Genomic DNA, 25687 nt, shown 5'->3' on the forward strand with positions numbered 1-25687 from the left:
AATGTACTTGGGAACCATGGCTTAAATGGCAAATTTTTTCAGCAACATTTTAACAAATGTTTGGTTGCATGCTGGTTAAATTTCAAGTAACTGTTTAGCTTCACTGCTATAACTGAGATTAGAATGTGCTCCTAGGTCTTAGTGTCAAATACTGTTTTATGTAGGGTGTGTGGTACTGTACTGGTTGTGTAAATAAGGAGGGCAGTAGATACCAGCTGAGTAACTGAAGCACCTGTTTCTTGGTACTGTGTGTACAGGGAATGGTGATCCTTGGTTTGAACATAGTGACTGACAAGGTGAAGCCAAGACTGTGTTCAGAGTGATCATTATCCATGAAGATGGTTCAATTGCAAGGTCCGTGCTTCTTCAGCTCCTCAGGCCCAGATGAAGGTCTCCATTATGGGACCGGTTTAGCAGTCTTTTGCTACATTCACTAGTGGTTCCAAACCTTTTTGGGTGGCTGGGACTGACAGAGCCTGGATTTGTATCAAATGCTTAATGCCATTTTTAACACACAAGAATTCTGTGGGGGATTTGGACTAGTCTTGTGTGAGATTCCTTTAAGTCACTGAATTACAAATAAAGTCATGACTGTATAGTCATTGTACTTTATTAAGGGTGAAATTCACCCCTGTTCAGAGAGTCAACACAGGGCCTGTATGCCACATAAGTCCTATTTGGGAAAGCTTTCGTGGCCCATAGACCATACAGTGGCTCTCTTCAAAGGACTGAATGTTGAATATGAGCATTGAGTTGGAGTGTGGCGAGTGGGCTGGAGATGAAAGAGGAAAAATGGTGTTCTAGGGACAGATACAATATTATAATAAGAAAAGGAGTACTTGTGGCACCTTAGAGACTAACCAATTTATTTGAGCATAAGCTTTCGTGAGCTACAGCTCACTTCATCGGATGCATACTGTGGAAACTGCAGAAGACATTATATACACACAGAAACCATGAAACAATATCTCCTCCCACCCTACTCTCCTGCTGGTAATAGCTTATCTAAAGTGACCACTCTCCCTACAATGTGCGTGATAATCAAGGTGGGCCATTTCCAGCACAAATCCAGGTTTTCTCACCCTCCCCACCCCGATACACACACCAACTCACTCTCCTGCTGGCAACAGCTCATCCAAAGCGACCACTCTCCCCACAATGTGCACGGTAATCAAGGTGGGCCATTTCCAGCACAAATCCAGGTTTAACCAGAATGTCTGGGGGGGGGGGGGGGAGGTAGGAAAAAACAAGGGGAAATAGGCTACCTTGCAAATGACTTAGCCACTCCCAGTCTCTATTTAAGCCTAAATTAATAGTATCCAATTTGCAAATGAATTCCAATTCAGCAGTTTCTCGCTGCAGTCTGGATTTGAAGTTTTTTTGTTGTAAGATAGCGACCTTCATGTCTGTAATTGCGTGTAACCAATTTATTTGAGCATAAGCTACAGCTCACTTCATCGTATGCATCCGATGAAGTGAGCTGTAGCTCACGAAAGCTTATGCTCAAATAAATTGGTTAGTCTCTAAGGTGCCACAAGTACTCCTTTTCTTTTTGCGAATACAGACTAACACGGCTGTTACTCTGAAACCTAATATTATAATAGTAATAATTATGCCTAGCTCTTATCCAGTGCTTTTCATCCGTAGATCTCAAAGTAATTTACAAAGGAGGTCAATGAAAGCCAGTTTCTTCCTAAGTGAAGGAAGCACAATTTCAAGGTACACCACAGAAATGGTAATTGGAAAGGTAAGATCTGATCCAAAAATCATTGACTCAGACGCTGGTTTGGAAGGAACTCATTTTCTTTTAAGATTGTCTTGGTAGGATTTGTTACCACACTTGGTGTAGAAGCTGTAAATCAGGCTCAAGGGAAGAACTGTAATCCTTTTTTTAAAATTTGGGGAATAGCACATTAATGAGCAAACCTACAGGGTTGGGTGTGGTACTGGCACATATATTTATCCCGATTGCTTTCCAGCAAAGTAAAGAAGATGATAAATGATCAGTAACCCCTCGGGTTCTAAAGAAAAGCAATAAACTATAGGGCAACATTGGGCTTTTTTCCTCTAACAGTGGGTTAAGTTATTGCTTTTGCAACCTGGATCTAGATGGCAATCTTTCCCCAAATGTCCCTGTGGCTTCCTCAGGCTGTTTGGTCTTTTCTGTCTGAGTGAAATTCACCTCTGGGCAGAGTCTTCAGTCGGTTTTATGCACCATTTAACACCTCCGAATAGGACCAAAGTGGGACTTAAAGTATGACATCGTCTGCACGCAGCCCTCTGCATGAAGGGAATTTCACCCACCTTTATAACTGTGAATGGCTTTATAACTCTTAGTGATATTTTAGTTCCCATGTGATATTAAAAATCAAGTGTTTTCCCTGGACGCAAGTGTAGTTTTTCAATGCTGACGGAAAGCAGCAGCCATGTATCATTTTTATTTTGTTTAAATGACAGAATTGGAGGATAAGGCATTGCATTCAGTTAGTAAGGTGCTCCGTTTTGAGGCCCGTAACGAGAGAAATGTCCTCCCAGTGTACATCCCCATTCTTGTTTTTCTGCTGCATTCTCACTCCCGCCCCGCCTGATCCTTTCAGCTGGTGCTGGCTGAAATTTTCCAGGTGTCGAGTTTTCAACTTTGTTTTTCATCTCAAACTGAGTTTTCAATAGAAAAACCAAACAGTTTTCAACAAAAGTCTTCAGGTTTTTCAGCTATGGCTGTGCTTTCTAATCCTCTTAATTGACTGTATCTACCCTGCCTTGTCCTCTTTACCATCTCCATCTAATCCATTCTTTGGTACTGGATTATTATCCTTTGCCATCTTGCCTCCCCCACCCTATTTCCCTTCCCATCTCAGCACCCAGGCCTTCTCTCTTTCTCTCCATGCATTTTCATTCATCTCTGTAGAGCATCCTCAACAGAGACCTCATATTGGTCTATTTTGCTTTCTATTTCCAGCCTGCTCTTAAAATAACTCCTTTGTTCTGTGAGTGGCTTGTGCATTGATCCAACACCCCCTTTCTTTTGTTGGCTCTTCCCCCCCGTTGCATCTTCCATTATCTGTAGCATCCCTATTAGGTGCTTAGCATGACCAGTTGGCTGCTCAGAAGTGTGTGTTTTCTGTTTCCAGTTGTTTAAAAGCATTTCAGTGAGTTTGCCAGGCCACAAGCATCCTGGCACAACAACAGAAGTAACATCATTACATAATCAGGGGTGGGCTGTGCCATAAACTCTCTGCTGATGGGTTTTGCTACTCTAAAGGCCTGTGTGTAATCTGTGTACTATTCCCATTAGTAATGAGCGTCTCTATTAAAAAGCCTTTAATTTTAATTGAATGGAAAAATTCCAAAAAAACCCGCTTGAATTTTCCTGCTCTAATGAATATTGCTGAATTTTAAAAGCCGAGGCTCTCGTTAGCTGTAATAAATGAGACTGGTGTGCCCAAACTTGGCATCAGTTCTGGGACCTGTCTCGGGAACAAAGGCATGCTCCATCGACTTGCCTCGGTTTGGCTCGCTGGCTTTGCTCTGCTTCAGGGAAGCTGGAGCAGAAGACACTCCCAGTCGGAAAACAGAGGAACAGTGTGGTGCAGTGGGAGGGGACTGGTGATTCAGTGCTTTACCTGAAACATGATTTTAAAAGGAGCCTAAGGGAATTAGTGCCTGTTTTATGGGATTTGAGCACCTCCTTCAAAATCTCAGCCTTATTGGCTGGTTTTGTAGGTTGCAGCTAGCACCTTCAGGGAAAACAAAAGAAAACAGAGGCATTTACTTTTGTGGAAGGGTCATGCAGGTAAGCTGGGTGCCAGGCATTTCCTTCAAGGGCCCCTGTGTGGAGGTACTTATTGTTTAGTCTCTAAGGTGCCATAAGTACTCCTTTTCTTTTTGCGAATACAGACTAACATGGCTTCAACTCTGAAACCTGTCATTCTCTCCCTGTATCTCCCTTCTCTCTACCCACAAAGAGCTCTTTTGTTATGGAAAGGTGGGTTTGGATTAGCATTGTTTTTTGGTGTAAGGATTGAGATGCACAGGGGCTGCAGCAGGTGCTCTCCCTTGCCAAGATCTATGTCCTATCACACCTAAAAATAGAGCATGTGTGATACTGGTATTTTGAAATATAACAAAGTGGAGTGGATTTGGCAGGACTTGAGAGCATCTGACACTGTCCTGTAAGGCGGAGATGCGAGGACATGCTCTACTTCACAAATGTTGGAGAAGGTAATCCAAGGACAAAGCATCAGACTGAGGCCATGTCTACGCTACAAAGTTAAGTTGACATCGAGCTTCCAATTTAAGCAAGTCGATCTTGCGTGTCCACACTACGCTCATTGGGTCGGCGGAGTGCATCCTCACTAGCAAGGCTTGCATCAATGCATGGAGCTCTGCACTGTGGGTAGCTATCCCACAGTGCATGTAGCTCAGTGGAATTTTGCTTTGGGCTTGCAATGCCTTATGGGACCAAAACATTGGCACAGGTGGTTATGGGAACATGGCGTTAGCCTCCCATGATGCACTTACCTCCCTCCCTCTCTGAAATCAATGGCAAACAAACCAAGCCTTTTTTCGTAAGCCTGTGTTACCTGTGCAGAAGCCATAGTACGATAAGCATGGACCCCGCTCCGCTATACACTGTTGTGAGCATTAGAAATCCTTCACACCTTATCCTGCAGTATTTACACAGCGAGTACAGGAGCCATTGCACCGAACAATGTGATGCCACGCAAGCAGCCCTGCTGGAAGACACAGAGCGGAGCAATTAGCAAAGTTGCTGGCGGCAGTCACGCATCATCTTGACACAGTTGAGTGCCGTTTCTGGGCCCGGGAATCAAGCACTGACTGGTGGGACCACATTGTTATGCAGCTATGGGATTACGAGCAGTGGCTGCAGAATTTTCGAATGCGTAAGGCCACATTCCAGGAACTGTGTGAAGAGCTTTCCCCAGCCCTGAAGTGCAGCAATATTAAAATGAGAGTTGCTCTGACAGTGGAGAAATGAGTGGCAATAGCTCTGTGGAACCTTGCAACACCAGACTGCTACCGGTCAGTGGGGCATCAGTTTGGAGTCAGTAAATCTACCCTGGGATCTGCTGTGATCTAGGTTTTCAGGGCCATCAACAGACTTCTGCTCAGAAGGGTAGTGACTCTGGGCAAGGTGCAGGACATAGTGGATGGTTTTGCCGCAATGGGGTTCCCTAACTGTGGTGGGGCGATAAATGGAACGCATATCCCTATCTTGGCACCAGACCACCTTGTCAAGAGTACATAAACCGAAAGGGGTACTTCTCAGTGATGTTGCAAGTGCTGGTGGATCACAGGGGCTGTTTCACTGACATCAGTGTGGGATGGTTGGGAAAGGTGCATGATGTGCACATCTTTAGGAACACAGTCTGTTCAGAAAGCTGCAGGCAGGGACTATCTTTCCAGACTGCAAAATTACCATTGGTGATGTTGAAATGCCAGTCGCAATCCTGGGAGACCCAGCCTACCTCTTGCTCCCATGTCTCATGAAGCCGTACATAGGTAGTCTGGACAGCAGTAAGGACCAGTTCAACTATAGGCTGAGCAAGTGCAGAATGGTGGTGGAAGTGTGCCTTTGGATGTTTAAAAGGTCGCTGGCGTTGTTTGCTTACTAGGTTAACCTCAATGAAAGCAATATCCCCATTGTTATTGCTGCCTGTTGTACGCTCCATAATACCTGTGAAACAAAGGGGAAAAACGTTTGTGCTGGGTTGAGGCACATTGCCTGGTGGCCAGTTTTGAGCAGCCAGACACCAGCTCAATAAGAAGAGCGCATTTGAGGCTTTGAAAACAAGTTTCAGCAATGAGCCAGAGTAATGTGACACTTATCTTTGTTATTCCTTACCAAAGTGTCTCCTCATTGTGTTGAATTAATAGTCTTTTTCACCTAAATCTGTTAAGTTTTATTATGCACACAAACAGAGACAGCAAAGAAAAATAAGCTGATGGGGCAAAAGGGCTGATAACACTGGGGGGGGGGGAGAAACAAGGAAAGCTTGTTTACAGATACACTGCAATAATAATGAAGGGTGTGGGAATGGGCACCTTCGGGTCCTTGTACCCTCCCCTGGTGTTGAGTGCAAGAGATACTAAACTTTCCACCCCCTCCCACTGCCTCATAGGACGTTTGATGGAGGAGGACGTAGAACTGGGCGACAATGGCAGCAGGTTCAGCATAGGCTACAGAGGGACTCTAGCATCCAGCTGCCTTTCTTGAACCTCAAGCAGATGCCTCATCGTGTCTGATTGCTCCTTCATAACCCACAGCATCTCTTCCTGGGTGGCATGCTCTTGTTCTCTGCATGCTTTCCTGTCCTCCCTATCCATGTCCAGGTTCTCGGACAGCGTAATCCTCCATGCTCTGAGCTATGTCTTGTCACTCTCAGGGGCACACATTAACTCCTTGAACGTGTCTTCCCAAGTCGTCTTTTTCTGTCTTCTGATCTGGGGAAGTCTCTGTCCTGGTGTGGAGGATGCGCTGATGGACAAGGTTTCAGCTGCAAGGAATGCAAAGCACAAGAGTAGTATTGACAGTTCATACTGGTGCAAGGTTAATTTTTAAAATTAAAAATACACCCCTCCAATACACTTCACTGCAACCCACAACGTAATCACAACCATTGGCTATTGCAAGAGTTGGTTTGCTGCTCTAGCCATGGTGAGTAAGGCCATGGAGGCATGGGCAAGAGGTCTTTTGCTGCTGCTGCTTTTCTGAAGACGTCATTAGAATCACCAGTTGGAACTTGAGAAAAGCCCCCTTTCCCCCAGCAACCTGGATGGTGTTTAAGGACAGACACCAGTGTAAAGCTCCACAGATAGATTGTTTTTTACAAAAGCGGCACCGGGTTGAGGGGGAAGCTGCCACCCCCATTCCCCCCCCCTTTTATTTTCCCAATGCTGCTTGCAATACATGGTCATCCCTTCCGACCACAATCATGGCACATGTAGGAAAGTCTGGTGGTGTGAGCCAGATTTCATCAATGGGGCAGATTACTTGTTGAATGGTTTGTGGTTTAAGGGCTATCACTGAAAACTTCCCCCCGTGTCCCCTGGGTGACCCTATGCAATATCACTGTCCTGAGGGTAACAGAGGCAGCAAGGGAGATGCTGCAAGCATCTGGGTAGAGACCTGGTCCTTATGCTGCAATGCTGTGTGCTGCAGGGATGCCAGCAGATTTAATACTAGAGTGGCGCAGGAAAGTGTCATATCATGGTGGACGAAATAAGGCAGCCCTTCCCAGAAACCTTCTGCAAAGGGTTGCAGTGTACCTCCAGGATAGCTTCCTAGAGATCTCCATGGAGGATTCCTGGGCCATCCCTGTGCACATAAACAGTCTTTTTCGGCGAGCACCCTCTGCGTAGCTGGAGTGGCCATTGATACCCACTACACCTACCTTTTTTTTTTTTTTGTTCAGATTAAACATAACATGTAACCTCTACAGTTTGATTGGAAATGTGGACTCACCAGAGGTGCCTCTCCCCCACCCCCAGCATCATGCTCCACCGCCAACTAGTCCTGTGAAGGGATGGACTCCAGGGTTGCAAACAGTTCATGGCTGTCGGGGAGAATGGATCCTCCGCTTGCCTGCCTTACCACCTCCACCTCCTCCTCCTTCTCCTCAACGATATCCTCCTCGTTGTTGCTTGGGGCTCCTGGAAGGTATCCACAGAGGGTTTTGGGGCAGTGGTGGGGTCGCCGCTGAGAATCGCATGCAGCTCCTCACAAAAGTGGCATGTCTGTGGGGCAGAACCAGAACGACTGTTCGCCTTCCTTGAGTTCTGGTATGCTTGCTGAAGCTCCTTTACTTCTACGCAGCACTGCTGCGTGTCCCTGGTGTCGCCCTTCCCTCTGTGCCTCACGCAATCTTGCAATAGATGTTTGAGTTTCTTCTGCTGGATGGGAACCTTGCCTGTGCAGTCTCTTCTCCCCCACACAGCAATAAGATCCACACCTCCTGTGTACTCCATGCTGAAGTGTGTTTGCGGCTTTGAGTCTCCATGATCAGCTGTGCTCGCAAGCTCTCCACGCTGATCAAACAGGGAATGAAAATTCAAAAGTTCCTGGGCCTTCAACAGGGGAGCAGCTGTTTCCTGTGTACTGGCTGATGTGCAGTGGCGCTGAAAGCACTCTCCAGAATGGTCACAGCTGAGCACTGTGGGGGCCAATTCGAATTACTCACTGCAGTGTCTGCACTATCTCCGTGTCGACCCGTGGATGTTGAATCAAGCACTACGCCTCTCGCGGAGGTGGAGTATAGAAGTCAACTTTACAGGTTACTTAGGTTGGTGGAAGGGACTTGGTAGTGTAGACACATACATTTAGATCGACTTAATGCTGCTTATGTTGACCTAAATTTGTAGTGTAGACCAAGCCTCAGCTGGAAAGGTTTAAAAGGCGCGATGCTGGCTAAAATCCCTGTTTGCTGCTTTCAGCAGTGATACATGTTGGAAGAGGTGCCACCTTTCATTTTGGAACATAACCATTTCATCATGAATTTGTGTCATGATGGAAAAAAAATTATCTAGTACTTAGAATTGGGACAACTGGCTTCTTTTCTTAAGTGTCTCTAATGTGCTGCATGACCTAGGGTAAGTCCTATTTGTCAGTTTCTCTTAAGTGTTAGCATTGCTGCCGATATATAAACCAGATTTTCTGAATGGAAACTGTGTGCATCTGAGAAGTGGTCCCATATAACCTGCATGCTCTTGAGAACTGCCTATATTTATTAACTAGTGACAAAAAGAGACATTGGTATGTATTTGGTCTCCTTGAGGATAAAATCCAGACATGGTTCAGCTGAGACTGTCTTGTCCTTAGTAACGTTTATGGACCCCGACTCAGCACTCTTGCCAATGATTTGAAAGACTCCAAAGTGCCCGATGCACTAACTGCGTCCTTGGGAGATTTGAGTTACAACTTGCTGCATGGTATGCTTGCCAAGAGAGAGAAATGGACATGAATACTGACTGTCCCATACACGTTCAGCTCATGCTTGCCAAGAGAGAGAAATGGACATGAAAACTGACTGTCCCATACACGTTCAGTTGTAGAGAAAAGGAAATGGGATGAGGTTTTTATTTAATAGGCAAATACGTTGGGAAAACCCCACAGCAATTGTTTATGTTGTCTTATTTCCTAATTTACCTGTTGAGTTAGCCATTGTGTTGTCTCTTAAGGCGAAATCTTAACCTCCCCAGCACTCTTTGAAGTCAAAGGGATTTTTGCATGAATTAAGAGCCAGAATTGTTCCTTGGCATCCCGGGCATAGATTCATAGATATTAAGGTCAGAAGGGACCATTATGATCATCTAGTCTGACCTCCTGCACAGTGCAGGCCACAGAATCTCCCCCACCCACTCCTGCAATAAACCTCTCACTTATGTCTGAGCTATTGAAATCCTCAAATCATGGTTTAAAGACTTCAAGGTGCAGAGAATCCTCCAGCAAGTGACCTGTGCCCCATGCTGCAGAGGAAGGCGAAAAACCCTCAGGACCTCTTCCAGTCTGCCCTGGAGGAAAAGTCACTAAGATTCCTCTGCTGGCAGCTCCCTCCCCTTTTATACTGACTGGTGCTCCAGATGGAGCATTTCTTTTGACCATGCCTGTGGCAATATCATTTGGGGGGAGAGGCAGCCTCTGATAGGCAGTTCATCTTCAAAGCCCTTTATAAACATTGCCCTGTTAATTTGGTGATATCCCATTACACGAGTGGCTCTCAACCTTTCCAGACTACTGTACCCCCTTTCAGGACTCTGATTTGTCTTGCGTACCCGCAAGTTTCACCTCACTTAAAAACTACTTGCTTACAAAATCAGACGTAGAAGTACAAAAGTGTCACAGCACCTGTTCCTGCTGACTTTCTCATTTTTTACCATATAATTATAAAATAAGTCAATTGGAATAGAAATCTTGTACTTACAGTTCAGTGTATAATATATAGAGTAGTATAAACAAGTCACTTTATGAAATTTTAGTTTGTACTGACTTCGCTAGTGCTTTTTACATAGCCTGTTGTAAAACTAGCAACCAGATGAGTTGATGTATCCCCTGGAAGACCTCTTCATTACACCAATGGGGAAGTGAAGCTGGAGAGAGCAAATAAGTTACCAGATCCCTGTTCCTACCCCAAAAGTACTTTATAATAATGATCCACAACACCATGCTTTAGAAGAATAATATTGCAGTGTTTATGTTGATTATGGCAGGGTGTGATATGTGGTGATTTTAAGTAAAGGCACAGAACAATTAATAGTCAGTAACCCCTGGGTCCTAGTTCCATGCTTTGGCCACTAGATCATACTGTCACTTAGCTGTCCTAGATCAGGGCTTCTGATCCTCCTTGCTTGCAGCAAGCTCTGGGATCTGTGCATGGTACGGTGCATGGTATTGCTCTGTACTGCGGCAGGGCCCTCCCAGGAGGAAGATGGTGGTATTACCATTACTAGTTTGTTCTGTTTTGCAAAGGGGGAAGGTAGGCTTCAGCTTTTTTGGCAATTAAATTGGAAAAGGCAGAGTCCAGACCTGGTGTTCTTTTCACTTTCCGTACTCTGCTCTTAGGAGCTACGAATAAAAATACCTACACATTTTTCACTTTTAAAGGTAAACCCCTGCGTGTGCCACCTTAGGCATGAAAAAGCATTTATTTTATCCATATCATATGCAGCTTTTGGGCAATCTTGATTTTTAATATTCTACATGTGTGTTTGTAATGTCTAACCCACAAGGCTCTGTTCCTGTTGAATGTTTGTTATGCCCTCTGTGTTACCTTTGTTTGGGTCTTTTTTGCTGTGCAGACAGCCCTAGGTTTATGCCACCAGCCTGCTTTTCAATCCAAAGGATTTAGGAGCTACATTACATGTACACATTTTGTATATAATGTTGATGGTCTTCCAAGGAACTTTCATGCATATATTGAATAGAGAGATCTATTATCATTTCATCATGAAGCATTTCTTTGGAAACCCCTCTAAACACACTTCATTGTACCTCAATTATTTCTTCATGCACTAGTCTTTAAAGGAAAACATCAGTCATGATTTTAACCTGTCCAAGATCTGGTTTTGATCACTGGCTGTAGAAGTACAATGACTGCACTAATGACATTACAGGCCGTGGAAGGTCTGACCACAATAAGTTGTGTTCAGCTCGGAAACACAGCCACGTGATTTCATAGTAGGGAGCGCAGATTCCTGTGAAGTGAGCACTCTTGGGCTCTTTAAGAAACAGAGCATTCTATGATCCTTATTTCAGTTCATCTTTGCTTTAAAAAGTTTGAGAACTTAAGGAGCACACATTAATTGAAGGATCTCAAGACTTTTTTACAAATGTGAATAAATTGGCATCCTCCTTAAGGTGGGTGTGTCTCACTAGCCTCATCTTGTGGATGGATAGACTGAGGCACAGAGTAATTAACTGGTTTACCCAAATGCACATCATGTGTCCGTGGCAGGCCAGGAATATACCCTCGGGGGGGAGCTTGGGGCCGGGCTGGGAACGGAGCCGAGGTGGGGCCAGGGCCGGGAGTGGAGCCGTGGCTGGGCTGCGGTGGGAATGGGCAGTTGGCCGTGGCTGGGCTGGGGCCAGAGCAGAGTTGGGGGGAAAAATGGGGCTGAGGGGCACTCCCTTCCTGCCCCCTGTGGGGGCTGGCCTGGGCCCTGCTGTGCCCCCTGTAGGAGGGTGCAGCCCACGGTTTGGAGGCCACTGATGTAATCAAAGCTGGCTCTTCTTTGCCATGCACTTGCGGCCACAAGGCTGTCCACACATCCCTCCAAATGTAGTGGCGCATGGCCTGCTTATAACGAAAAGGAGTTTAAGTGTCAGAACAGGGGTATAATTCTGCTGATCCTGCCAAACGGGTGCATGTAAATGGATGCAGGAGACTCTTTAGACTGAAGCTGCCCATTGCGCAGCTCTGCAGTCATAGTCCTGTGCCAGACGTGCTGGCAAACTTCGCTTTCCGCTGTTTCTAATCAGAGGTTGTAAATCTATCCCAACCTAAAGCCGTAATGGCTATTGCCGGTCTGCGGTTAAATGGTCCCTGATGGAGGCTGTCAGTACGGGAGAGAAATACTTTTCTTGTGAGACAATGTCTGCTCCAGGTCAAAATAAGGAGAGACAGCGGTAATCTAATGGTTTGGTCTGAAAGGCTGGGACACCAGCTGCATGGGGGTAATTTGATTTCCCTTTCCATTTTGCTGCCTGTTGGTGTGTGTGACACTCTCCTCGGAGAGCCCAGAACCGTAAGCCACGGTCTTACTCCTTTGCCTCCGCCGGTGGGAGCTGTGCTGCCGCTCAGCTGTCTGTCTGTCTGGCCAGCAGACGTGAGACTCTGCCCGCCTTAACATTAACCAGCCCTAGCAATGGGTGAACCCCACTTCCCCCGTTTCCCTTTCTGTGGTGTCCGGTCCCTCTCACCGGATACTCGCAGAAAGTGATGTTTGCTGCTTCCAAAGAGACCGTGTATACATCAGCTTGTTCGGTTAGCTAGGGACTCGCCAGTGTAGCCGCACAGAGCTCTGCTTTAGAGTAAAACTAAGAATAAGTTTATTAACAGAGATTGCGTGATACTAAGCAGAGATCACCGAGACAGGAAAAAGGTTACAGACCAAACAAAACCTCCTTTCTAGTGACCAAAAACTTACTTCTAGCAAGTTATAGCATTGCCTAAAACAGTTTCTCCTGCCCTACAGGCCAAGGGCATCCACCATGCCCAGGCTCAGAGAGCACTGCTCTGTGTTCCCTAAGTGGTTGATGGATTGCCTAGAGTGTCTTTTTGTACCCCTTCAGGTTTTCCAGCTCCATGGCCTTTGTCTCAAGGGCCAGGAAGACCATCTGGTGGTGCAGATGCTGTCCGTCACGCCCGCCCCGCTCACTAAACTGCTTCTTCCTCAGCTTGTTAGCTTTGTTACTTTGTTTACATGATATGTAAATGTACTTGCCCATTGCCCTCTTCAAGCAGGTTAATACCTTTGTCTAGGGCAGAGTTGGTGGATGCATTCCCTCCCAAACACAAAAGCATGACCATGAATTTGCCAAGGTATGTAGTACACAACGTATAGGGAAGTTCAGCGACTATCTTGAGTACTGCAGGAACGTTAGTCAGTGCACAGGCAACCTTGAAATGCTTTTAAAGGTGATCACTAGGGCCCTGTATTAAAACTTTGCACGCTGCATCATCCCAGTTGGTGCGGAGTTTTAAAGTTGGTTTAAACTCTGATCGGATTGGTAAAAAGTCATCCCATTTCTTTAATACAGGCAGCTGTGATGGCACTGAGCAATCCGCCTGTTGAGCCAGCATAGCTTTGAGTGAAACAGTTGAAGTACTGAAAGCCACTAACGGCACAAGGCTCCCTGAAGCCTGCAATGCAATTGTCTACATTAACTCTTTGGAGGCTGCCAACATAGATGACAGAGTTTGAATCAGTTGCTAGGAGAGGATCTTAAATTTCTATGGAGACTTTCATCCCAACAAACTTTATGAGCTCCTCTGGGGGTGCATCCTGGCAAGCCCAGTGAAGTCAGTGGGGGTTGTCCAGGTACGAATGGATCAAAACTTGCCCACCAGTATGCACCCATGCATGGAATTCCTTCCGCCTTAGAGGTTGCTGCGTTTCAGTGGTGGGTGAAGGAACCAGCTGTTCAACAGTGCAGCAGGAACATGGCGTATTAGGCTGTGTCTACACTGCCACTTTCAGTGCTGAAACTTTAGTCGTTCAGGGATGTGAAAAAACACCCCCGCTGAGGGACAAAAGTTTTAGCGCTGAAAAGCGCCGATATAGACAGCACTTCATTGCTGGGAGTGTGGACCACCCCTTGTTCGGGGTGGGTTTTGCTTTGTTTTTTATTGCCGGGAGAGCTCTCCCCCGGCAATAAAGCATGTCAACGCTGCCCACGTCACAGTGCTGCAACGTGGCAGTGTAGACATACCCATAGTTTAGGACAGGGAGTGAAAACTAGTGTGGCATCCAGTTGCAAGAGCAAGCAGAAGTTAGTCAGAATGGAAGTATAAATGAATGACTGCTGCTGTTTGGGTGCTTTAAATTTCCCCCTTGGTCTGCAGGGGCTTTCCTGCCCTCCAGGGTCAGTTCCATTGAATAGCATCGAGTTCCTGGATAGTAAAATTTTCTCCTTTTGTGGGGGAGGAGTGGGAATTTAAGGCTCCAGATGCCTTCATAGGACAAGGATTGCAGGTCAACTTTTTCTTCTGTGAATATACCAGGAGACTGGGAGGAGGGAAGGGGACTAGCCTCCTTTGCAGTGAGCTGCAGGTGTGCAGGGGAAGCTGTTCTTTACCAGTTAGGGCAGGGAACTTGGCAGTTGAGACTCCTGGCTTCTCTTCCTGATTCTGCATTTCCGTGGGACCTTGGCAACTTTCTTGGCATGTGTTCTCCCCCTTCTCTCCTCCCCCCCCGCCCCCCGTTACTGTAGAATACACACTTATTAAGGGGGTTGGGAGGATCTCCGAGGACTGCAGATCATTATCATTCATTGCAACGCTCACCTGAACATCTTTCTTTCCCCCCAATCTGGTCATTGCTTGGCCACTGATTCTTGGTAGCAGATTCTTTCTGTTCACCACAGTTGTGGTGACAGCAGGAATGTCAGGGTGCTTCTAGCCAGCAAGGCAATTTGCTCAGTGCAGCATCCAGCACACTGGTGGTCACTGGCTGTTTTGATGTCAGCCCCAACGGGCATGCATTTATGAAGAATGCCTGGAAATGGGCAAATAAACGAGGCAGAGGCATTCCTGTGACCGCGGCGTATCTGCCTGCAGCAGATAGCAAAGTGGTTTATTGTCGGGGCCGATCTGCGGTCCCAAGGAGAAAAAGCAACTTCCTTTCTTCTCTCCCCTTCTCCCCACTGCTTTTATTTATTTATTTATATTTTGTGCACGCTATCTGCTGTTTCGGTTGAAACAGACACTGGGTTGGGCATGCGGTGCTCTTGTCTATAGCAGTGGCCAGGAGCAGTTTGAAAGGGGCTGAGTTACAATTTACAGCACTGTAAATGCTCTGTGCTGGTGACCGGGGTCTATACATCTTGCAATACTCGCAAAACCCTAGGCACAAATGGATACCCCAGCTGAGATCTAGGTATCTTCGGGTGTGGGGTTACTATGTGCGGAGATGGGTTGGAATAACACGTTGATTTCTTTTGCACATAAATAAACTGCAGGTCTGCACATAAAGGGTTCACCACTGCAATGGCAATGTTTGCTGAATCCAGGCAGTGGTGGAAATTTATGCTTTGTATAATTTAACAGTTAATACGGGAATAATGCTTAATGCCTCTTAAACGGCTGGTAATAGAGGGCAGCATTAAAACATTAGTTACTTTTGAGTTGAAATCCTGACAAAGCGGGGCTTAAAAACCTCTCCAAACAAACCACTTAAAGTGTCTATAAAAATCAACAACTTGTAAATCGCTCTTTGGGGTGGGGGGGAGATTCTCTCATGGGTTGGGTTTTTTTCATTGTGGCTGAAAAAAGAAGTGTAACATCTGAGATTCCGTTCAAGAGGTGGGTGAGTGGAATGCTTGCGAAAATACACCCAGTGCTGGGGTGGATTTCCTGGTATTTGATACTGGTCCCAGTGACTTAGATCAAAGGTGTGTGGTGTTCATGTAATGTTTACATAGCATCATCATTTATGAAGCACCTTAAAAGAGAATAAAAGTCGGCCTTCCTGCAAACACAAATCTGATGAAAGGGAGAGGGGCTGGGGCTGCTCCGGCCAGCGAACGCGGGGTTGAGGCTGCTCCTGGGGTTGGCCAGCCTGGTCCGGGGGTGGTCGGCTGGTGCGGCTTGGGCTGGGGGTTAACGGTTAGGCTGGGTTAACCGGTAAGATTAATGCTTATCACTTAACCGTTCACTATTTTACATCCCTATGGGTAACTACAAATACAACTGGCCCACGGCATATACTGTCTGTGGAGTTGAAATCCTAGATTTTGAAATGGATGATCAGGATGGTGCTAGAGTGGAGGCAGTGAAAGAAGTGAGTGAGGTTTTAATGGGGGATTTGAAGGCTGAGTGTGAGGATGGACTTGAGAGGTGGGAATAATGATGTCCTCTTGTCTGTCTCCCAACGGCTCATGAGCAAAGCATGTTCTCCAGCGTTTTCCCAGTCAAGTTTGAAATGACTCAAAGGGTTCTCACCAGTTCCCCATAGACTCTCTTCTTGACAGCTCAGTCTCCATTTTCAGTTCCTTTCAGCCCATTTACACCTATTTTACAGTGGCTGCCTCCTACTCAGAGTGAAGTAGTTACCACTTCAGTCTCCACCAGTGGGAGCAGGTCACCTCCCACCCGTACTTGGATGTTTTGAGACGTAGGCCCTGATCCATGCAGGCAGAATGTTGTTATAGGCAGTGGAACCCAAGCAAGCTGACTGCATGGGTCTGTTTGCAGGATCAGAGTTGTACCGTGTTAAGATTTTGTCAGGTGCTGCGTACCACAGTGATGTGCTCAGTAGAAATGCCTATGGATAAATCAATAAAAATAAACTCTTATTTGGGCTTTCTTACGGTTGGAATGTTCCTTCGTTAAAGGAACAAGGCAGTCATGAAAAGTCCTTTTAAGAAAATATAAGGCAGTGAAGTTTTAGAAACCATTTGTGGCTTGACTTTGTTGTTTAGCTGGACTGTGGTTTGAGCAAGTTTTAATCTTCTGCTTTCCTGTTTCCTTGCACTTGTAGGGTGACGTGGCCAACAGGCGCATAATGAAGAGGAGCTTTTGGATTTCCTAGTTCTTTGAGACAGAGATTCAAAGGAGAAGAACCTCCCATCTGCTTCTTTGCCATGTCTGGATCTACTCAGCCCGTGACACAGAACTGGCGAGCCACCGAGCCGCGCTATCCCCCTCACGCCATGTCCTATCCAGTTCAGATCAGTCGGACACATCCGGTAAGGCAGACCTCTCACTTCCCTCGGGACGGGTGTAGGATTGCGTGGCCCTGTTGTAAGGGACAGTGATTTGGATTTAATGGCTTCCGCTGAGGTGGGGTGTCGAAGCGAATCGAAGCACACTTCCCTCTCTCCTAATGGGATTTCTTCTTGCCTCTCTCATCTGTTCTCTCTCTTCTCCATCCTCAGGATGGCTATAACTTCTCCCCCTCTCCAACCTACTTGGCCACCTGCCTCAGTGCTGCTCAGGGCTCCAATTCATGGCTGTGTTCTCAGAAGCTTGGTGGGTCGTTTGTTGTCCCGGAGAGAACACAATTGGTTAAAGGAACACGAGCAGGCGTTGGGAGTGCAGGGGAAGTGCGGTTAACCACATGTGTGGAGTTCAAGGACTCTGCCTCTGTCCCTTTCTGGCTCGGCTTTTACAATGTGTGCTGAATCATGAGGTGGCTGGCATCCTTCCACGAATGCCAACGTATCGCTTCCCAGCAAGCCTGACCCTCCGCACTCATGTTTGTTTGAGAACTCTTGTGATTTCCTCCAGGGCAGGCAGGCAGCCGTGCCAAGGGGACTTCCATCTAATGAACCTACTGTTTGCTTTTCAGTCAGGTAGCCGAGACCCCTCTCTTTGTAGGGATTCTGGCTTGGGGAGGATGCTGCGTATTGTGTTGGTGAAAGAGAGGGGAATCCGTGCTCTTTTTTTAATACAGCCTCCCCACAGCTCTTAGGTTTTTCTCGTCTCCTGTAGATGAAAGGCCTTGTCTTCTGTTAGACTGGGAAATACGCTGAGGCAAGGAATGTACTCAAGGATCAAAGTCTGGACTCCTGGCTCTGAGTCCCTCCTGCTCTAACCACTAGACTGCACTACTCAATCAGTCCAAAACTCTCATGGGGCACACCGGAGGATTGGAAAGTCATTTGGGATAGCCACGTCTGAAACAGAGGGAAGCAGGCTGGGTTTTTGGGCGTGGGAGAATCTAGGCTATGTCCTGAAGAAGCCGTTTGCATGTGAATCAGTTGTCTTTTCTTAGTGGTGTTTGCTGGCAAAGCTGTTTTTCCTAATCCTATTATCCAGAAGCCATGCAAGACAGCGCTTCTATTTGATGACCCAGAGCTAGGAAGGGTAAACCCATCCAAATCCCGCTGCTGTGTACTGTCACCCCTACCCCAGCTCACTCCTTCTGAATCTTTGAATGTTTGAGATTTAAGATCGAAATGGAAAAGACTTTCCGTAGTGGAACAGCTTCCATCGGCACAAGTTGCTTGAACGAATCTTATTAGGTGTCGGAGCATAGAGTATACTTGTCAGGCTGCTCTTTGGAGCCAGCCCCTTGGTGAGTCATAGCAAGTGGACCACAGTTACGAAGGCGTTTATAGCGTGTTTTAGTGTAGGCGGGCTGAGGTGACCTTGTTTCAGGGTTAGCTTTGTAACAAGGAATCCTATTGAACTGCCCTGACTGCAAAGCCTCCAAATCCAGGAAATGTCGATGTGAGGCTGAAAGTTTTGTTCTTCTCCCACTCTGCTGCTCTTCAGGAGCACAGCACCCATGGGAGTGTCTGGGAAGGGGTCGGGGTCGGGAAAGCTCTGCGGTAGAAAGCCAAGTAAGGTGAGGGGAAGGGATGGGCTTTCGGCTCCGTTTCTTTGCTTGTATGGGGTTGCTTGGGGCCTTTCTTCTGCCCTCTTTTACATTCCACAAGGAGGCTTTTCGTCTTTGGTAACCGAGACACACGTGTGAGTCTCGACATGGTTCTCCCTTCCGCGCCTGCTGTGTGGGGGCACGAGAGGGGCTCGCCGCTCTCATCTCTCTGCTGGCCTCTGGCAAGTATCCTAGGCCTTGACCAGCTGGCGCTCTTAGCCTTCCAGCTCAGCTCCCACCCTCCTCAAATACTTGTGTGTATTCCTCCACGGCTTGGTAGCAGCATCCTAATGTCAAGTCTCACTGTTGCTGGGGGAGAGCAGGAGAAGGGAAACCCTCTTGGTGGGTGGGGTCCCCCCCCCGCAGTCTCACCCCAGTCCTCAGGGGAATTTTGGGTCCTGCTCGTTGGGCGGCTTCCTGTCCGTTTGCTTTTCTTACGGGGGGTGGTCATTAGCCTGTCGAGCAGGCTTTGGAGCCCTTCTGCCCAGGCTGCAGCTCTGTATCCTAACCTTTGCTGGTCAGCCGATTAGCCACAGATGGGGGAAGGAGCTATTCTGTCGCTGGACCCCTTATTGGCTGTGGCAGCATGCAGCTTATACACCCCAGTGCAGCGCGGTTTCAGCGCGCCATGTGCAGTGGAGTGAAGGGGCAAATTCTGTCCTGATCAGAAACTAGACATGGGGGTGGAGGCTGGAGGGGATGGGGGCGCGGAGAAACACACCGGGTTTGCAATCATTTCAGAGCCTTTAAAGAGAGTCCACTTTGAGTGTGACCCCAGAAATGAGTGAATGCTCAGGGCCGTGGGCTCAACTTCTTATATCTTCCAAACCAGCTTTGCTTTTCCTTTTGTGGCACCATCTAATAAAGTGAAACCAACCAGTTGTGTTGGATGCAAGTTGAAACATGAGTGCTAGATTTTTTTCCAGCCTGCCCTTCCTCGCTGGCTGGCATGAATGCTGTTTTTATTTTGCTGAGTTAAGGTTGGAGCAGTTTGCTGGCTCAGCTTCTAAAAGCTATTTTTACAGCCACATTAAATCTTCCAGAGTTATGTGATACTGCTGAGGTGTTTAGGAGCTGGAGAGGCCTTGTTTGAGGCTGCAGATGGGAACCCAAAAGGATCATTTCCTACTTAGTGAATACAGAGGAGTCTTTCCCCCTCTTCCCACCCACGCAGTCTCCGCCATGGCCTTGTCAAAGCTACCTTGTCTCCCTTAACAAGGTGGAGGGTGGGGCATTTCTCAGAAACCTCTTCCTGTGTGATCTCCTTGTGCTCTGTTTGCAAATGTACATCTCTCACTTGGCAGAGCTGGCACCTGACCGTGGCCGTAGGGACAGAGCTCATCTCTGGTTAGGACTATTTGGGAGGGAAGATGCAGTTGTTTGCTTTGAAGTTGCCTGCAGTGTGGTATTAACCTCAGCGTGGAGCTTGCTTGCATGTCTTGGCCAGGTCACTTTTGTCATGGGCTGTCTGTCTAGTAAGAGCTAGTTTGGAAGGAGATGGCGGAGGAACAAACCTGCCCCGGTGCTAATAAGTGTCTGCTTTTAATGATATTTTGATTCAGGTTTGCTACATCCTCTGACATATTTGCAAGAATAGGGTCCTAACCCTAGGTAAATTCATGACTACTTAGGCTGTCTGCAGGATATTTTTGATTACATTGGTAGGGACTGTCGGGTTCTTAAGTTTGTACGGTGTTTAGCACTACGGTGCTTGGATGTCTAGCTGTGACCATAATACAAGTAAATCCATAGCTTTGTCTGTCAGTGGTCCTGCATTCACACGCCTTGACCCCCATATCTGCTGTTGAAAAGAGCCTTGTAGAAACGGGGGGCAGGGTTGGTGGTTCAGAAATTAGCCTTAAAATGGTTTCGGGCTCAGAGACACTTCCAGAGGAAGAGAGATTTGTTTAAAGATGAGACAAATAAGAGGGGACGTGATAAAAGCATGCCGAACAATGGGTGGTATAGAGAAGGTAAATTGGGCACTTCTATTTACCTTTCTCATGATGCAAAAACAAGGGCACAAAAACAGAAAGGCAGAGAACTTCAAATGAATAAAAGGTTACATGTTTTATGGATATCTTTGCCACAAGGTATCATTAAGACCATGAGTTCAGAATTTGAAAGAGGACTGGACATTTATATGTCTAATGAGAACGTGCAGAGTTCCTTTAGTAAGGGTTTAAGAAAAAGGAACGGCCCCCTGCCTGCCAAACCCCCCGCCCCCAAATTTGGAAGGGACATAAATCCTCATGCTTAGGAGTATAAACTAACCTCTAATATGTGGGGTTAAGAAGAAATTTCCTGTATAGGTAGGTAGGTTATTTTATCATCGCCCAATTCAGAGGTTTTTTCAACTTCCTGGGAAGTATCTGGGACTGGCCAATGTCAGAGAGACAGGATGCTAGTGAACCCACTGGTCTGGTACGTTATACCATCCCTGTATAGCTCATTTTTGCTTTATTTAAAATAAATGACATGCGATCTCTGTAGAAGTGTGGGTGTTCTTAATGGGAAAGGCAAAAGCCTTTCCTTTTTTAAAGCCAAATTCAGCAATGGTGTTTATCTGAAAACAGCTGTATGAATGGTTCCTCCCTTTGCTCCCAAGTGCACTGAATCATTGTGGACCAAGCAAAAGGGGACAGCAGATCATTTTCCGCATTAATGAGTAGCTGGAGCAGCATAATATGTGGATGTCTTGTCAATTGCTGTCTTGCCAGCTCTTGGAGGGAGGGATTGCTTATTGAATGTTCTGTGACCTTTAGCTAAAGGTGAAAATGCATATTACTTGTACGCTTAACCGTGTAATGTGTCGGGAGCTCCTGCTCTCTCGAAGGAAACCTTAGCTTGAGGGGTTTTCATTTTCTGTCAACCCACAGATATTTTCTGTAAACAGATCAATTAGAACATAGAATGGCCCTGCTGAGTCAGACCAAAAGGCTGCCTAGCCCAGTATCCTGTCTTCTGACAGTGGCTGGTGCCAGATGCTTCAGAGGGAGTGAACAGAAGAAGGCAATTTGAGTGGTCCATCCACTGTCATCCAGTCCCAGCTTCTGGTAAATTTCCTTTCCTAGCTTTGCCTCCATCCCTAGCTGTAAAGCCCCAAGTAATCTATAGGCAATGGGGTGGGAAGGGTTCCCCCCATCCATGTATCCAATTTCCTGTGGTGTCCTCCTTAATCGTCATAATTTACCTGCTCATGCCGTGCGGTTTCATAGCTATAGGAATGACTATGACATGAGCAGGAGTGGGGGAACCTGCATGGTAGGACTAGCAAAGGGGAGGTTTAGGCATTCTGAGAGACACGGTCTGTTGTTGCAGGCATCAGCAGGAAATATCAAGGGGCCCCAGCGTTGCGCATTGGTTTACTTTATGGAGATTTTAACTTTGTGTGTTGCGAGCACTAAATTCCCCCGCACAGAGTCGCTAGTTGAAGAGTAAAAGAATGAAATCTCCTCTCCACAGAACAGGTGGCTCACTATGAGCTTCCCACACGCTGCCCTGCAAACGATCCTTTCTCTGGAGGGACCACTTCTGTTGAGACTCAATTTTATGAGGGAGACTTCAGCTAGTCATGTTTGGAACCACTGAGCTTAAATTTTCAAACAAGCACCTCTGTGCTTCTTCATGCTGCCTCTTACGCTTGGGAGGAGCTCCCCATAAACATCCACAAAGCTACTTTGTTGTCCTCCTTTGGATTTCTCCTTAACTCTCCTTTGCCATGTGATGCCTACAAAACTTGGCAATAGTTAGGCTTCTGGTGTGCTGAGAACACAGCCTATCATGCTGACCAACAGCATCTTGTTTCCTTGTGCTCCCCCGTCTGTCTGTCTCAGTCTGTTTTACACTTAGATTGTGAGCTCTTTTTGATCTGTGTTTGTATAGTGCCTAGCACAATCGGGGTCCTGATCCATCGTTGGGGCCCCAGGCACCACCCTAAACCAATAATAAATAATGCTTATATGGGCTTGATTTTGCACCTAGCAAAGTCAGTGGCAAAACTCCTGTTGACTTCAGTAAGTGCAGGATCTGGTCCATGACTCTCTGCTCAGCGGCTGAGCACATCATGTCTCTACCTCTGGCCGAAGCTCACCCTTTGTGAGGCTAGCGTTCTAGAACCACAGTGCTGTATCTCTAGTGAACTAGCTCATTAGCGTCTGAATCAAAAACTCCCTTGCTACAAGTGCCTGTTCCTTAGGGTCTGAGACCATCCCATTTTGGGGAAAGTTCCATGGCCTGTGTTATACAGGAGGTCTGATTAGATGATCACTATGGTCCCTCCTGGCCGTGGCATCTATGAATCTATCCCAGAGATGTCCCTTAGACACGGCGCTCATTCAGCGCTGACCTGCCAGTTTAGCAGGCTGTTGGAGGTCACCTTCACACCCAATCAAGCAAAATCAAGGGGATTGGTAAGTATATGCCAGCATGTTGATATAAATTGTTGGAGAGGATCAGAGAAGTTAAATGGGGAATTAATCATTGCAGTCTCCGCCTAACGGCTTCCCTGCTGAAGAGGAATATAATGTAACAAATCAAAAAGTCTGCAGGTTGGCCTATGCACACCTTTGTCCGAAATAACAAACTTGGTTGTAAGTCTCACTGCTAGCTATTTTGGTGCCAGTCTGAGTGTGTACACTCTTACTTTGGATTACAAGCGCCCTATTTTGATTTAAGAAGTTGTTGCAATTTATTTTATTAGTATTTTTTTACTGAGTTCAAGTTAAATCACAATAGGACGCTCAAAATCTGAAATAAGTGTCCACACCCAGAATTGCACTAAAATAGCTAAGGATGCGAATTACAAGTTGTTGCTTCAGTGTGTGTCAAACCTGCCGTAAAGGAAAGTGATGTAGTTGGTCCGTCAGCATTTTGTTACTTGCTCAGACACTGAAACACAGCTGGGGAAGTCGTGAGCCCTTCTGGTTCTTCCATTGGCTTTGAGCTTCCAGACTGAAATGTCTGTTAGCATGGATCAGAAAAGAAATGGTTCATCTCAAGTGTTAATTTCATCTGCATTAATAAAGGCAGTTATAATACATTACTGTACAACCAATCTAAACACAACGGTTTGTTTTGGTATGTATCCTTCATTGTCGTTGGCAAATCCATCAGCACAATCTTGATCAGTCTGACTCTCATTAATCCTTAAGGGAGGCTGTATTTAGATAATCTGCTTCATAAACTGGCTCATGTGGTAGCAATATCCCCTTAGAGCAGGGTTAATCAACAGGCAGACCACAGGCCAAATCCAGACCGCCAGACGCGTTTGAATGGACCCCCAAATCTTTTTATTTACTTATTATAATATTTTTTATTATTATTTTCTCTGGAGTCTGGACTTGACTATACCATGACCAAGAAATTTGGACCATGACAAAAAATAATCAATTATCCCTGCCTTAGAGTATTTCTATATCAGATCTCCTAAGCTAGGCAGGGTCAGCCTGAGAGTCATTCAAATGTTGTAGTGGGTGACATAGCAGGGGGTGGTGCTCAGCGTTAATACTGAATCAGTGCCCTAGCGAGAGGTTATAAGGACATAATGATGCTGGAGGCTCTCTTCACTGGGGAGGCATAAACCTGTGAGGTCCTGACCACTCGTGATCATTAAAGATCCCCTGGCACTTCTCCCAACAGCAAGGGTGTTAATCTTGGAGTCCCGACCAAAATCCAGCTCGGGTAATTATGTTCTTCCTACCTGAAGTTCTCCCAGTAGTTTTGAACTGGACAAGCCTATCCTGAAAAACTGTCACATCGGGATGTATGTTGCCAGTGGGGCAGGGTTGCTGTAGATGGCTACATTTTAGAGGTGGGTGACATGATCCATATATAAAAATCGCTTTGAGATGAGTCCGTATGAATAGTGCTTTATGCATGATAAATGTAAGGTGCTATTGATATTACTGATTCCTGGAGAGGCAGTGAATAATTTTACCTCTAGAACCACAATGCTTGTCTGTGTTAATTTATACTTCTGTTGCAAACAGAAGACATTAGAGCATCAAACACCAGCCTGCCCTGGTGTTGCTCAAAGCTCCCTCCTCCCCATCCCAGCAATCCCCAAAAGCAAAGAGATTCCTAGTATCAGCTGCACAGCAGTGTTGGAGTCTGTTCAGATTTCACACGAGATATTGTCATCTGTCAGAGTACTTTCCGTGATCCCGTGCCTGGTGTTTTATTGGCCTTTGAAGAGTGATTTGATTTTTTTTGTTTTTTTTTAAACCAAAACCATGGAACTGATATGGCAACTTTGATTCAGCTGCTTACTAACGAACTCAAATCATCTCTCTGGAAAAGTGGCTTTATATTTCTGATGACACATTATGTGAGCTCTGAACTGTACAGTGATGGCTTGATTTAATTGATTTATGTTTTGGGTTGGGATAGCTTGAAAGCAAAGCCAGAAGACCCCCTGATTCCCAGCTCTGGATTCTGTCTCCTTGCCAGGAAAGGCTTAGCTTCCAACACTCAGGATTCACAATGCATTTTCCCTGGTACCTTTTTTTAAAAAGCAGATGGAGCTGTGGCAAATTTCCACTTTTGCTTCCGAGCCAGGAATCTACACTTCAGTGGGGCTTTTGAATTTGATTTGTAAACCTGTGGGATGCTTCCTTGCATTTAAAAACATCACATGGGTTAATCACAAGAACACAATAAATCTATACAAGGGAATAATACCTTGTAATGAAGACTTTCAACTGACCCTGTTGGAGCTCTGAATATCACCTGTTTCCCCTCCTCTTCCTTGTGTTCCATCATAATAGAACCCTTGGTACAGCCATCATCAGTGGTGACTGGCTGGGATTCTTATTGGAGCTCTTCCGCCACGTTCCTTAATTGGCTAAAGGAATTTCCATTGAGTTGAATGTCACTCTTCTCCCAGCCAAGATTGTGACTGCCATACTCTGTCATCCCAGAAATCCAGTGTGGCAGTGGAGCCCAGGGTCCTACCTGTTAGCGCTTTACTCGTAAGCCAGGAGATGTGGTGCTTTTTGGCTTAAGTACACCAGGAGCTTCAGTTTGCTGTGAAGACTGCCCGATGCTGGCTTTATCAACGTGGTGCCGTACAATGAAAACTCCAAATGATAAGCATGCAGCATCACAGAGGAAAATGACTTCATTCGTT

General features: G+C 46.2%; 1 protein-coding gene across 12 annotated transcripts in view; it reads left to right on the top strand.

Annotated features, from left to right (window-relative positions):
- Positions 1–25687, top strand: part of NCOR2 (nuclear receptor corepressor 2) — a 399104-nt gene that overhangs the window by 90263 nt on the left and 283154 nt on the right. For all 12 annotated transcript variants that reach the window (XM_084649222.1, XM_084649223.1, XM_084649220.1 and 9 more), the window contains exon 2: positions 16717–16924. In XM_084649222.1, coding sequence (XP_084505348.1) covers positions 16820–16924 — 105 coding nt within the window. In that variant the 5' untranslated portion in view covers positions 16717–16819. The remainder of the gene's footprint in view (positions 1–16716; positions 16925–25687) is intronic.

This window comes from Lepidochelys olivacea (genome assembly GCF_965140295.1).
Source record: "Lepidochelys olivacea isolate rLepOli2 genome assembly, chromosome: 15".
Lineage (NCBI taxonomy): Eukaryota > Metazoa > Chordata > Testudines > Cheloniidae > Lepidochelys > Lepidochelys olivacea.